Consider the following 15,237-nt stretch of genomic DNA (forward strand, 5'->3'; position numbering starts at 1 on the left):
GTGAGGAGATTTGAGTTGGGATGACATTATTCAAGTGTCATTTCTCCATAAATGCAGTCAGTTCATTTCGTGCAGTGCATTTAATATGGTGGTGACAGCCTTCTTCTCAGATATTTCTTCTTTTATTGTTGGCTACCTTCCTTGAAACTTATCTTTCCAAAATGGTTAACTCCCTAAAACTCTCCCGAGGTGGCTCGGCTCCTCGAGAATCTTAGCTGCTTCGTCATTCTCCTCTACTCTCCTCGGCCCATTGATTTAGGATTATACAATCCCTTTAACCATCCTCGAGTGTTTGTTTGCCCTCGGGCAAGGCCCACAACCCAATAAACGTGCTCGGTTTTCCTGTCCTCACAGGTCTAGTTAGCGATGTCCTTATGATATTTATTAATGGACAATTTTAGGAAGGTTATAATATCATTTTTATGAAAAATGTAAATAGCTATAAAAAAATTTGTTAATTTTTAAAAAAAATATATTTTAATCAATGCCTTTAGGGCATCCATTAACTAGCTATCTCTTCAAATATGGCAAATTAGAGCATCTCCAACATATGAGACATATTTCCGAATAAAATTCATTTTTTTTTTGTTTTACTTATTTACCATTTTTTTTACGTACTTTCCAACTGGTTGTATATATTGTCTCTTTTTCATTTATTCTTTATTATTTTTTGTGTAAAAATAGAGATAAAGATGAAAGATAAACTATTTTTGAACTCTTTTGAAGGAGTATTTTATTTTTATGGTTTTACTTTCTAAATTGGAGAGGATTTTGTGAGATGTTGGAGATGCTCAACCAAGTCATGCTCAAGCCAATCTTTATTTATTTATTTTTTTTAAGTGTGGCTTTTTCATTATTTATGAATAATTAATAATGAGTTGAATAATAACTTTCACTCCAAACCTACTTATTGAGTTCAAACATGCGAAAGAATTTACCGGTCAAGCCAACCTAACTCCCATTTGATTGCTATTATTATTTTTCTATTAAAAGAATAAAAGGCAAGATTTAATTGAAATGTAGCTAATAATTGGATTTTCCCCTTTTTTAAGTGCAAAAAATTAGAAAATTTTGTGCACGCGAATCTAACGTTATAAACATTTCCTTTTCTATTCTTTAAAATATTAATACATATACTGGTCATTTTGTTCTTTCTTAAAAGTCTTTTATATAAAATTTAAATCCAATCCTATCTATTTTTAATAAAGATGATTTTAAAACTTTAGCACCATGACTCAACGTTCAACCCTTGCAAGTTGCAATTGATTTATTTATTTTTCGTACTATTGTTCTACCACGGATTGGGTTTGGCAGAGGTGTATTTCATCTTTGAATTATGAGAAAAAATAATGCTTAATGTGCCAACTGAAAAAAAAAAGTTCCCACCTTATTCGTCAAAAAAAAAAAAAAAAAAAATCCCAGCTAAAAGAACAGTAGCACTACTCCACAATCAGAAAAACTCTAAACACTACAAAAATTTGAGTAATTCTGACACCTTCCACTAACCACAACTTATCATATGGGTGAGTTATGGACAAAATTGTAGTTTTGAATATAATACCAGAATTTTTTTTAAATCTTCATAACTTCTTGTCATGAATGAAGCAACAAAGTAGGATTAGTAAAGAAAAAAATAATGATTACGTAGGTTAACCCCTCATAATTTATCATTGTGGTAAAATAATAATAATAATAAAATGACAGATAAAAAAAATCATGATTACGCAGTAAATTAATGCCATTGATTACAACGCCTCTGTTCCTACTCATTAAAATGACTTACTACCACACTCAGCATCGTCTTTGCTTATTTAGCTCAAAACTCATCCACATAAAAATAGGGTTAATTTTTTACTACCAATTTAAACTCTCATCACAAGAGAGAATTTCTCATTCTTGTTAACCAAAAACGAAGAACGAGTCGTTCTCAACCTTTTGGAAAAAAATGTTAGTAGTATTATTCAACAACAACACTATTTAATTACGTTTCTGCCACCGCCTTTATTTCCAACTGTTCCTCAACACACACAGAGATACAGATATAAATATTTGGTGTGAACTACTTTGCCATCAATTTAAGTAACAAAACCCCATTTTTTTAAGTAAACAAATCCCTCTCTCTCTCTCTCTCTCTCTCTCTCTCTCTCTCTCTCAGTTTCAGAGCTCAATATCTTTCTTTCACCTTCTAATTCTCTCTCTCTCTCTCTCTCTCTCTCTCTCACATTTTGATGCTTCTTGGTTTTCGCTTATGGAATAAGTGGAAAAACTGAATGAGATTTGGTGCAAAAAAATGCGAGTGAAGGAAATGCACCCGCTGTGTTGTATTTCGCTGGAGAGTCCTGGAGGTAGTATTAGGGATCAATCGCCGGAGCCGCCATTGTCGGCGTCGCTATTGAGAGCGAGGAGTTTGCCGGCTACGGCGACGGCCGGCGGATCTGACCGCATTGCGGGACGATCGGAGGCCACGGTGGCCGGAGTCCTCTACAAGTGGACCAATTACGGCAAAGGATGGAGATCCAGGTGGTTCCTTTTGCGCAACGGCGTTCTTTCCTATACGAAAATCCGGCGGACGGAGAATCTCAACCTCCTTATGTCTCCGACCTCCGACGACATCACGCTGATCGGAGAAATCTCCGCCAATCGGCTCTCGAGATTGGACAGTAGTGGCAGACGAAAGCACCACCAGAAAACCGTTGGCATTGTCCATCTCAAGGTACAATTTTATCACCGATCGAATCGCTGCGTTTGGCACAGAGATATTTCCATTGTATTCGTCTCTATCTGAAAATCTTTCTTTTCCTTCACAAGAATCTGATTCAATCAGAAAAAAACAAATAAAAACAAAAAGAGTACTAATGAAAGCAAGGTTTGGATAACCGAGCGAGCTATAAGTTTAAGAACCAATGGTTTCTTGCTTTGTTCGCCGTGTTTCTGTGACTCTCTCTGTTCGTTGGAGTTTGTTAATTAAATTTCAATTATCCACTCTGTTTTTTTTTTTTTTTTACAGTTTTAAGTTTTAACTGGTTGTCAATGATTTAACTATAAAAAATAAACTGTTTGTCAATGTTCAGTGGGTCACATCAACAGGTGTTGAAATGGGGGGATTGTGATGGGCTACTTTGTAGGCGTAGGTTTTATTATCCTGTGGTCACATCAGGGATCGATTTGTAATGTATTGGTTTCATTTTTGAGCTCTCATTCATATGTGAAGCTTCTTTCTTCAGATTCATATATATATTTTTTTTCCCACAAATCCCATCTCGTAAATAATCTCTCTCTTTTTTTCGTTAAGTTCGGTAGTCTTTTTCTTTTCTTCTACGTGTTGGTAAAGCTTTCTGGGTGCTGTTTCTTTTACTCAAAGGTGAGGAAGTTTTTCAAGTTTTTGTTTTTATTTCTTTTTTTGGGGTGCGTCTATAAATTTTTTTTTTTAAATAATACTAGCTTTTGTGAACAGTGTAGTGATCAGAATCGGACGGTAGGGAATTAGGGAATAAAGTGGGTTTGTATTTCTTGCTTTCTTTGAGTTTGACTCATTTTAATTGGGTTAAATGGATTTGAGTGGTTAGTGGTTGCCATTAAGTTTAATTAAACATCTTGATATTTTTGAGGTATGATTTGGTCTGGTTTCTTGCGATATAAACGAAGGGAAATGTGGGGACTTGATACCACGAAGTGGGGTTTGAATCTTTTCAATTTTGAATTCAAAGCTATACCACTGTTTAGAAACGGGAAAAAGAATAAAGAATATGTATTTTAAATTTGGGTCTACTCAACTAGTTGTCTTTATGGTCAAAATTCCATTAGTGCTTTGCTTTGCGTTTTTGAGCAAAGATTTGGTTGTAAAAACAGTGAGATCCCCACACTTGATTGTTTTGTGGTAGGTGGATAGACCGAGTCTCAGCTTGCTTTGTCTATAATTGCTGCATATCGTGGCGTGTCTATTAATATACATTATCTGATACAGACAGTATATATATATTTTATTTCATTCTCAAGGCAATTTGTCTTCGATTAGTTTTTCTCTTAATTGCTTTTGTTTTCTGAATTTATGTTAATTTTTTGAGAGACATTAATGTTGATCAAATGTGCTGGTGGTGCCACTCTTTCCTGTGTAGCAGATCTCATCTTTTCGGGAGAGCAAATCTGATGATCGAAAGTTCTACATATTTACAGCCACAAAGACCCTTCATCTGAGAACTGATTCGAAGAGCGATCGGGTGGCTTGGATTCAAGCTTTGGTCTCAACTCGGAGCCTATTTTTACTTAGACCAATCAATGACAATCTCTCCCTTGTGCCAAATGATATATCTATATCAACCGAAAGGCTTAAAAAACGCTTACTTGAAGAGGGAATAAACGAGAACCTTGTAAATGATTGTGAGCAGATTATGCGTTCAGAATTCTCAGAAATAAAAGGACAAGTTCAAGTTCTTTGTGAACAGCGATCCAATTTGCTTGACACGTTAAGGCAGTTAGAGGTAAATTAGTAAATTGGTATGCTTTGTCAATTTATGCAAACTTTAACTATTTTTTTCTGCTGATGGCTCTCTTTACATCAAAGTGGACTAATTCTATGTTCAACCTAGGATCCTATTAAGTGACTGGTTTTTTTTAGGGTTGTTAATTTACTGAACACCATGCTTTCCTTAAATCCTTGACCTTGAGCTTCTTATGGTGCCAATACTGATCAAGAAAACTGTTTAACCATTATTTTGTTTTTTTTTTCCCCTAATTCTTTCTTCTTTGGATTCATCTATTCTTTCCATTTACACATCTCAACATTTTTGTTTCTCATTTTGTAAGCATATTACTTGATTGCCATGGGGGACAATTAATGAGGGCCTGGGAAGGCTAGGGAAGAACGGAATGGAAGTATGGAACCCACCATTCCTTGTTTGAGATTTTTTTTAATAAAAAACACAAATAAAAAAAGGAAGGGTATGATAGTCAATTCTCAGACTTCTCCTTCCCATTATTTTATTTCATTCCCTAATAATTCATCTTTTCTTTTTTATTCCAATTCTTTATAAACTCATAAGAGCATTGATTTTTTTGACAAAATTGTTTAAATATTCTTTTTGCAACAAGAATCTGCATTTTTAATTAAATGATGGCCCCCTTGTCATATTATATCATCTGCATGCTAATTCCAAGATCTATATTTTCTTGAGGCACAATTTGAAATGAATCGAAATTATTTTTCAAAGTAAAAAAAAAAACCTTTTTAAGCAACTGTTCTTTCCCTTATTATGTTATTAGACATCAGAGACTATTATATCGTATTATTTGCATTCTTAAGTGCAAGATCAATATTTTCTTGAGGCACAACCCCATATAATGGTCATTTATTTATTTATTTTTTGCAAAGTGAAAAAAAAAAAAAATGATAATATGCCTTTAAAGTAACAGTGAAATGAATTCTTTCATATGTTATTAAACCTGTATAGAATAATGTGTGTGTGTGTGTGTGTGTGTGTGTGTATATGTTGTGCATTGAGCTAAATTTTCTTTTGATCATCTTACTGGACCAGTGGGTTACTCATGATCAATTACAAGTTCTGTCTTCTTGACTGCCAGATGTTTCGTATAATACATATGTTGAAGTGAGAATCAGAAATTGGCAATTTGACATTCATTGTCATTGTGAGAGTAGAGTATTATCTTATCTCACTGCATCAAAGAAAACATTTATAAGGTCATTTAGATGATTAATATTATTGGAATATTGGGATTTTCAGCAATTAAATAATTTGGCTGTGGTTCTACTATTATTACTGCTTCTCATGGTAACGAATTGGACCAGAAATTTGTTATAATACCACCGCACACCCTTGGCGTGATGGTCACTCCATAAGAATTTTGTTGGGGGGGGGGTGGCAGGGGGGCAAAGGTTGGGGTTCAATTCTCCAAGAAAGAGCTTCATACATATATGCACTTAGATTAGGTTAAAGTAGAATTTCTATGTTATATAAAAAAAAAAATAAATAAAAAAAAATTCTTCATGGCACTAAAATTTGACCTTTATATATATATATATATATATATATATTTTTTTTTTTTCTGGGGATAATTGTGATAACGAATTCTTGTCATCACCCTGGCAGAATGTTTTTGAAAGGAACAATTTACTAATGATCTTACCAAGAATAGACCATCCAAATTTCGTAATTTAGAGGTTGGCAACAGTATGCATGATCTCAGTAGTAGCCGTGATTTTGGTCTAGTATTGCATCAAGTTGGTACCATGATGGTCTTAATTAGAACAATTGGTTCAATGCCATTTATTTTTCAATTTCTGAATGTGATGAATTTTCATTCTACCATTTCTTTATGCAGTGAACATATGATTCCTAGAATTAGCTTGTTTATCTAAGACATTTACTTTGCATATGCAGGCAGCTAATATTGAAGCTGAGGCCTCTGGGATTCATGATGGTCAATACCAACTGACCAAACATGAATTTTCTGGTCTAGGGCGTGGAAAATACAGTGGTATGTATCATATTTATACTTCTAATGCTTTCATTTCTTTATACTCAGTTACTTATATGCATTAAATTTTCACTTTGGTTGGTTATGGAAAAAAAGAAACTAGTCATTGTTGGGTAAACAGAGTTAAGTTGAACATATACTCAGGTCGTGATGATCAAGAACACTAGAAATGGAACATTTTGGCATGCCTCAGATCAAATAGCTTGCTTGAAGACTTTTCTTATCTGATTTTTAGCTAAAAATTCCATTAAAATTTGAAAATAAATTCACTTAAATCATATAGCTTTTATATTTAAAGTCTGTTTTATGAAAATTTTGCTGGCACATATAATTGTTCTGTTGAGACTTTTTATTTATGTATTTATTTTTTCCTTTGTTCCTGTCTATTAGCTTTCTGAGTTCTACCTGTAAATGTTAAATAATCTATACATTATGTATCCTTTTGATAAAATAACCTTTAGTTGTTTGTTGTTATTCTTTAATCTACAATTTTAGAAAAGAAAAAAAATCTGATGAGAATAATAACCTTTGTATTTTCTAACTATCTCTCATAGATAGAAGTTTATATTCTTAAGAACTATGCGGATCTATTGTATAGAATACCACTTGTATTTTGATTCATTAGTGGTTTGTTTGACATCTGATGATTGATCACTTTCATGGAGTACTAGGTAGACTGTAGACTCTCTTTCTGCTTCAATAAGAAAAGATTACTTATTCGCTTGTGGTTTATAACTTTGGCCTTGATTGAATTAGTTAAAATTGAAAGCCAAATGGTATATTTGTCTGATGTTTCAATTGTCAAGACCAAAACTGGTCAATTCATTGATTTCTGCTCTCTTCAAATTTTGTTTTCTCTGTTTTGTTTTGTTGAAGTTAGAAATAGTTTAGGGTCATCATAATGAACTTCATCAATAAATTCATCTGTGCATATTGCATGGATAATGTGGCAAGTTGCTGCTTTCTACAACTGCCAACATCCATTTATATATTTTAGCTTCTTAGCATATATACATATTTCTTGACATTTATGGTTCGTAGAATGCAGCACGACTGAATCGTCTGATGATATTGAGAAGCAAGAGCTTGAGGAAGTGTCAGATGAAGATGAAATGTCCTTTCATGACTCAAAAGAGTATTTTACTGAACCCGACGTTAGCTGTGGGTCTATAAAAGAAGTTTCCAATCACCTTGATAATTATGGAGAAGCTGAAAGCCAATGTGATGTGGCGAAAGTTCAGAACAATAGGGAAGTTCAAAATTCTAGATATCCACACATTGAAAGGCGGAAAAAGCTTCCGGATCCTGTTGAGAAGGAGAAGGGGGTCAGTCTTTGGTCTATGATCAAGGACAATGTGGGAAAAGACCTCACACGTGTTTGCCTCCCTGTTTACTTTAATGAGCCAATATCATCTCTTCAAAAATGTTGTGAGGACTTAGAATACTCTTTTCTTTTGGATCAAGCATATGAGTACGGGAAAGCGGTAAGTAAGATTGATATACATTACTTATCTCTGGATCAGTGATATGAATTTAACAGTTTCTTGGCATACATTTACTTGTAATATGACTTAATGTGTTTATGGTTGTCCAAGCTGTTGTGCTCCTTTCCTTTTACTCTCTCCTGAAATTTTGTCTTTTAAAGGGATTTTTGTGTTATTTGTAATATATATAAATGCCTATTACTAACTATCATAATTATTTAATTTCATATTTAGACAAAAAATATAAGTGAGAAAAAAAAATTATTTTAAACTTTCTCGTGCATTGCATAGGTTACCGACTTGAATTTGCATAAAAGAATTGCTGCAAGATATTGGGTGAATGACTAGTGGGGTATGTTTGCTGTGGAAGTTGATTGGGTCCATTATGTTTCACATAGTGATAGAGATTAGTTGTTTGGGCTTTTGGTAAAGGCTATAATTTTTAAAATTTTTTTAACAAAACAATTTGAGTGAAAGATTGTGTTATTTCTTTGCCTGTCATCAAACTAAATGCTAATTTTGCAGAGCCTCTGAAAGAACATAAATTTATTATAGCTGTTCCGTTAATTGCATACCTGCTCTAAGTAACTACTAGTATACCATATTCAATTCATCTTCATATTGGAGTGTTTTGGATTGTGCACGGATGCAGTCCAAGCTTGGCCTATGATGATTATGAATCTATGATCTTCTAAGTTCCAATGCTTTTCATAAGAAGACCACTGTAATATTTAAAACCTCTCTGTGCATTCTTTATAGTGTAATTTTCGTACACATTTAGACTTGTATTCCTATTGTTGTAGATGTATTTATGTGTAATTGATTGTTCTTAAAATGTGCATTTTTCTATGACTTCTTTGGCATGTTAGTGGAGTAAAATGCTCTGAGAGCATAAAAAAGACAACTGTTCAGAAATTTGTGAATCTGACAATTTGCTCCCATGGGTTCGTGCATTGTGTAATCAGGGGAACAGTCTTCAGAGGATTCTGAATGTTGCTGCTTTTGCGGTTTCTGGATATGCTTCCTCTGAAGGTCGAAATTGTAAACCATTCAATCCTTTGTTGGGGGAAACTTATGAAGCTGACTATCCTGAGAAAGGAATTCGCTTCTTCTCTGAGAAGGTACAATATTTAACTAGTTACTTTACTGAGAAAGGAATAAGTAGCAGTTACATTGATCTTAAAATGAAAATTGTTTGATAATTGAGTTGAGGTCAAGATATGATTTTTAGTTTTATCAAGAATTCAGCTTTTGGCTTCATAAGAAATTCTGTAACTTTGATGAAGAAACTTTGGTTGGAAGATTCTCAATCATGAAGAGCAAATTGGCAGGATGTATCATTTTCCAGAAACTGAGAAAAATGATATATATTAGCTGTGAGAAGAACATGATTTACAATTGAAGAGACAGGTGGCACCAACTTTAAGTAGAGTGGTGATCAAATGACAAATTCCACAAATTAAAATTCTGATCCATTATGAAAAAAGAAAGCTCTAGTTGAAACCCTTAATAGTTGTTTGATTTGGGATAATCTTTTGCGATTTCCAAGAATACTTTTAGGATTCCCAAGTATTTCTATGTTTGGTTGCAAATAACTCAAGAGTAATTATATGCATTTGGAATCCCATTTTGGGGGTTTATGAATTCTCTTTTAAAAATGTGGGCACCCACGTTCCCATGGCTTGGGAAGTTATATTTTTTTTATTTGACGATTATACCTCAAATTTAATATTTTTTTAAATATAACTTTTTCTAATAAAGTGTTTATGCTATGTATTCATTTTTAAAAAAATATTATTGTTATATTCACCTTTAATAATTTTTTGTTTAACTTTGATTTTTTATGCTGTTTGTAATTTTTTAAGAAAATATATGATTTTGATGAACAAGGCACGGCGCTTTGATAAACCATAAAAAATTGGAAAAATTATTTTGGTCTTGTATGTGTTAATATTAGACTCTTTTTATTATTTATGTAAGATTTGACTTAATTCACGGTTCATAATATTTTTCTTATTATTTATTTGATGAGTAATACTTTTACATTGTATTTATAAGGCTAAAGATATTATAAGAAGAATGAATGATTCCTATAAGATTTATAGGAATAAACCAAACATGGAGATCTTACATTCGTGGAAACCTATTTAGATTTTTAATCAAACCAAACATGAACATACTTACATTTTCAGGCATCCAGGTTTATTGGAATCTCATTTATAAGAATTTGGATGCCAGAGGGGATATTAGATTCCCTGAGTTTCAGTCCAATGGCTATGACCTTATGAGAAGAAAAATTCCATGAATTTTTTCTCTAGGAATTTTGAAGATTATGTTTGTGTTTCATGAGAATAGTGAAAGAAATAAATAAATTGAAATGTGATGTGTTTTTGAGAACTTAATCCATATGAGGAGGCTTAATTACACATGAAGAATATGTAATGCTGCTGTATGGCCATGTATGTTCTTCAGTCTTTTAATCACTTTTGCAAGTGTTCACTTTGAATAAATACAGTAATCATAATCAAACAATTAAATGTAATATTCAATCCAAAGTAATTTGATATCATGTTGATTGCAACAGGTCAGTCACCACCCAACACTCATTGCCTGCCACTGTGAAGGAAGAGGGTGGAAATTCTGGTGTGACAGCAACCTCCGCACAAAATTTTGGGGGCGGTCAATTCAGCTTGACCCTGTTGGAGTTCTGACCTTAGAGTTTGATGATGGTGAAATTTTCCAGTGGAGCAAGGTGTGCATTGTTGTGTGATTATGTTTGTGCAAAATATTGACTGCTCAGTTGTCTTGATCTTGTGCTTTTCTTTTCTTTTCTATCAGTGCTTCATTGATATTCTAAAACTTGATCATGCTATTCTTAGGTCACTACAACTATTTATAATCTTATCCTCGGTAAAGTTTATTGTGGTCACCATGGGACAATGCACATACATGGTAATCGCGAATATTCATGCAAACTCAAGTTTAAAGAACAGTCTATTCTTGACCGAAATCCTCGCCAGGTTAGTTTTGCATTCTACTTGTAGAGAATTCCATTCATATGCTTGCATCTTGACCGAAATATCTGGAAAAGTTGTAGAAACTTTTAAATTCCATTTACCTTTGGATCACCATATATCTAAATGGGCTACATGCTGTATCACTACTCCTGATAGAACCTATTTGTCTAATTTAATTGTTATTTACTGACATGATTAACAGATTCATTTAATTGTATCCTACATCTACGCAGGTAAATGGATTTGTTGAAGATGTTATGGGAAAAAAGGTTGCCACATTATTTGGGAAGTGGGATGATAGCATGTATTATGTTAATAATGATGGGAGTGGCAAGCCCAAGGATTGTACTTCCTCTTCTGATGCATCCTTGCTATGGAAAAGGAGTAAGCCGCCTCCTAATCTCACTCGGTACAACTTAACTTCGTTTGCAATCACACTAAATGAGCTGACACCAGGACTGCAGGTAGACATGATGTATCAAATCAATTTTCTCAGAATTTTCATTTCCCTCTTATGCATCTCTAATTGTTTTTTTTAGTTGTGTCTGATCCCGGGTATTTGATCACGGATTAAGGAGAAGCTCCCACCCACGGACTCGAGGCTTCGACCAGATCAACGACATTTGGAAAATGGCGAATATGAGAAGGCGAATGAGGAGAAACAGCGCTTGGAAAAGAGGCAAAGAATGGTATGCTTAGTACCTCTTTCTCATGAACACTCATGCAAACACATCTTAGCTTCATTTGCTAAATTGTGTGATCCTTTTTCTTGTTTGATTTTTACACTCGGAAGGCAAAAAATGTTCAGATTGCTGAGGTGGCATGTTTTGATTGGTGAATAATAAAAGTAATGTTAGCAGTGGGCCTATGTGAGAGTGATATTACACCAATCACACCTTGTCACTTTAGCAAGTTGTGAAAAAAGCTGTCCATAGCATTGCTCTTCTCAAAGTGGCTTTGACAAATGTCAGCCACAAGTAGGGTAGGCTTTTGCTCTTAATGGCACTTGCCTGCCTACCTAATGATATGATTTGCTGATCTTGCTTATTAAACTTGGTTTTCTACCAGGGTTTTCTTAATTTCAGTTTAAGTCTCCCATAATAGGTTCATGTAAGCTACACTGTCATCAGCTTACATAAATATTATGTTTGCTATACATACTAGTATGTACATCTGAAGTCCATGCTATGGTCAGATATATTTATGATGTATCTTTCTAGAAACCAAGTCTTCATTCTAGAATGTAATCATTTTTTTTTAATGAATTGATAAAGAAAGCCTCAGTTACACTGACATGAATGTCTCTGGCTGTATATCTGGACTCATCATTGAATGTCTCTGGCTTTACATCAGTTGCCAGCTGCTGGTTACAATATATGTTCTATGAAACTTTAGCAGTTGCGGACAAAAATCTTTGTATGCACAATCATTTTGATGTGGATTTATGCTGTAGCTTTTAATTTTATTTAAAGCTGGAAGCTTAAGGAATTTGGAAAATATTGTATCATGGTTTCCGTAGAAAATTAGGTAACAATTTGTTTGTTGTTGGCTTCTACTAAGATTAGATCTTGAGAAGGGGATGCTGAATGGTGTGAAATTATGCAAATTAGCATGTTTTGATCTTGGATTTTGTGCATTATGGATAAGGAGGGGATGACTGATATATGTCTGTATAGTTGTATTCCTTGGAATAAAAGGCCATTATCAGTTTACCCCGACTTTTTGAATACAACACTGTACCTCCCCGCATCTTTGGACTAAAAGGCAATATCATGTTTTCATCCAAATTGATGGAAAATGACATCAAAATGACAAATACATGCATTTCCCTTCCAAAAAACTATAACACCAAGAAATGGTATTTTGTCATTTTCTTGCCATTTTCTGTCAATTTGGATGGAAAATATGGCTTTGCAATTTAGTCCAAGGTACTGGGAGGTAAAGTATAACATTCAAAAGGTCAGGAGGGTAAACTAATAATGACCCTAATCACATAGAGTTATTTGTCATTTATCCTCAGTATATACAGTCATATGTTGTCTTGCAAGTGCCACAATAGACTGGATTAATAGTGAATAGTGTGGCCGATAGTTACCAGTGTAAATTGAAATGAGTCTTGTAACAAGTGACTTGAAATTCTTGGGTTTTCTGGGCTCCCATATGTCTCTCAAGAAGTTCTACATGCTGAGTCCCCCAACTCTATTGATTCCGGTTGTCTTGTTGTACTTCTCTGATCTGTTTTACTGTTTTGTTTTTTTTTTTTTTTGTTTTTTTTTTTTTGTTTTTGTTTTTTTTGTTTTTTTTTTTGTTTTTGTTTTTTTTTTTTTTTTTTTTCAGTTCTCTTTGTGGTGTTTTTTTGCGGGAAAAAGAAAAATATAGGGATTATTAAATTTGAAGAATTGTAAAGCCTATATCTAACTTTACTTAGGCAGGCAGGACCTGGTTTAGGTTTTGTCCATATTCATCAAAGCATTGTTATTTATCTTTTATTGGTGATTCACTTTCCTCCTCATTTTACAGGCAAGGAAAATGCAAGAAAATGGGTGGAAGCCCAGATGGTTCCAGAAAGAAGAAGGTGATAATGGACCCTTCCGCTATGTTGGTGGATATTGGGAAGCTCGGCAGCAGGGCAAATGGGATGAATGTCCAAATATATTTGGTGAATTCAATGAAGACCTTGTTGATCCCTTAGAAGTGTCATGATCTTAGTTCAGGTGTGTACGTCATCTGGCTAACCATTTGTTCTTGAAGTTTCAATATGCTGCTATTTTTTGCTGCTTTCATTAAAAATCACTTTTGTGACAAAACCTAGCATAATAATTGTATTGTTTATGCTACTTCCACAGCTCAACCACAACTCAAAAGGCCTTTATCAAAAGAAAAAGATCTGTCATCCAGTGATCATATTCATTCATCACTTAATCAAAATTGCATTTTATCACATGGCAAAGTTCAATTGTAAAGCAAGCTACGGGCATAATTACCTATGCCCCTCTACTGCTTAGGCCTAGTACAACATGTCACTGAATGTGTTCATTACTCATTAGAATTGCCATGAAAAGTTGTTAGATTGATTGTTTTGCTGATAATGCAGGATAGGTAGAAAACCTTTACAACTGTTAGAGAGTAAGCTGGGCAGGAAATGACCTGGTTGTCCATGTTTTTTGGCCGTATGTACCAGAATTTTAGTCTAAAGTTGGCAAAATTGATCCCCACATGCATTCGAGTGAAGAAATCATCTTTCAAGCACGTGGCAATGGTTAGGTCAGAAGTCTAGTGTATCTTTTTAACATTGTCCATGTCTGCAGTGGGGGTTAGCTTGTGTAATGTAATCTCTCTCTCTCTCTCGTTTTAAACTGTGCTAGCCCTTGGCTGAGCATTTATTTCATATTTATTTGTACTTTCTTTATTTGAAATAATAAAAAGAAACAAAGATTTTTTTTTTTCGAAACTGCAAGTTCCTTGTTCAGGCGATTAAGAATGTCATTTCTTCTTGACTATCCAATGTGCTAGCAATCAACCAATAAAATCCGGAAATGACTGATGTCATAAAATTATGCCTTGTCCAGGAGCACTTAATCGTCAATATCTTGTGACCAGACCTTTTGGTCCTCATGCTTTGGTATTTGACGGGCAGCTAGATTTTCATTCTTATTTATGTGAAGCAGACTACTAGTTTCAACTCTTAACAAATCTGAGTTGCTAAATGGGAATGAAAGTTAAAGACTCAAGAGCCGTTGGTGCCTATATTTGTTTCTTTTGTTTCGCCGTGAACATACTAGGGTCACATTGCCACATACATTCCAGGGAGGTACCGTGTCTTTGGATTTCAATTAAAAGTTCTACTCAGTTAAAAAAGAAAAAGAAAAAAAGTTCTACTGTTCTTGGGAGTTGGGACAGTTGCTATCCAGCACATGTCCACTGGCCCATATCGTATTACTGCCACAATTATGTAATCCATTCAAATATAAACATATCATGTATGAACAAAGGACAAAATTTAAGTATAATAGTTGTTCTTTAGGTTTCTCACTTAAGATTGAGCCATATGACTACTTAACTAAAAAGTATACTTTCATCCCATGAGAAAAAATCTATATGGTAAAATCTAAGTACTGTACTTAAGTCTTGCTTGTGAACAAAATAATCATTTCCGTTTCACCAAAAAAAAAACAAAAAAACAGAGAACAAAATCGTTTTTTATTTTATTTTTTAGCCAAGAGAACAAAATAGTCTTGGATGGC

The 15,237-nt window shown here is 33.9% G+C and overlaps 1 protein-coding gene across 9 annotated transcripts; it reads left to right on the top strand.

The window, feature by feature from the left end:
* Window positions 1–2,099: 2,099 nt before the first annotated feature.
* LOC126710617 (oxysterol-binding protein-related protein 2A-like) lies at window positions 2,100–14,438 on the top strand. Of its 9 annotated transcripts, none has more exons than XM_050411171.1 (11): window positions 2,100–2,713; window positions 4,116–4,478; window positions 6,396–6,492; window positions 7,534–7,976; window positions 8,942–9,097; window positions 10,561–10,728; window positions 10,856–10,996; window positions 11,227–11,457; window positions 11,569–11,682; window positions 13,514–13,707; window positions 13,840–14,438. In XM_050411171.1, exons 1-10 carry the CDS (start codon window positions 2,291–2,293, stop codon window positions 13,694–13,696), a joined length of 2,319 nt encoding a protein of 772 aa, XP_050267128.1. In that variant the 5' UTR covers window positions 2,100–2,290; the 3' UTR covers window positions 13,697–13,707; window positions 13,840–14,438. The 9 variants fall into 9 exon arrangements, 8 of the variants coding, with proteins under 8 accessions (XP_050267128.1, XP_050267127.1, XP_050267129.1 ...); XM_050411170.1 differs by having other exon boundaries at window positions 14,088–14,438; XM_050411172.1 differs by having other exon boundaries at window positions 14,093–14,438.
* Window positions 14,439–15,237: the final 799 nt, after the last annotated feature.

Source organism: Quercus robur, chromosome 12 (genome assembly GCF_932294415.1).
Source record: "Quercus robur chromosome 12, dhQueRobu3.1, whole genome shotgun sequence".
NCBI classification, from domain to species: domain Eukaryota; kingdom Viridiplantae; phylum Streptophyta; class Magnoliopsida; order Fagales; family Fagaceae; genus Quercus; species Quercus robur.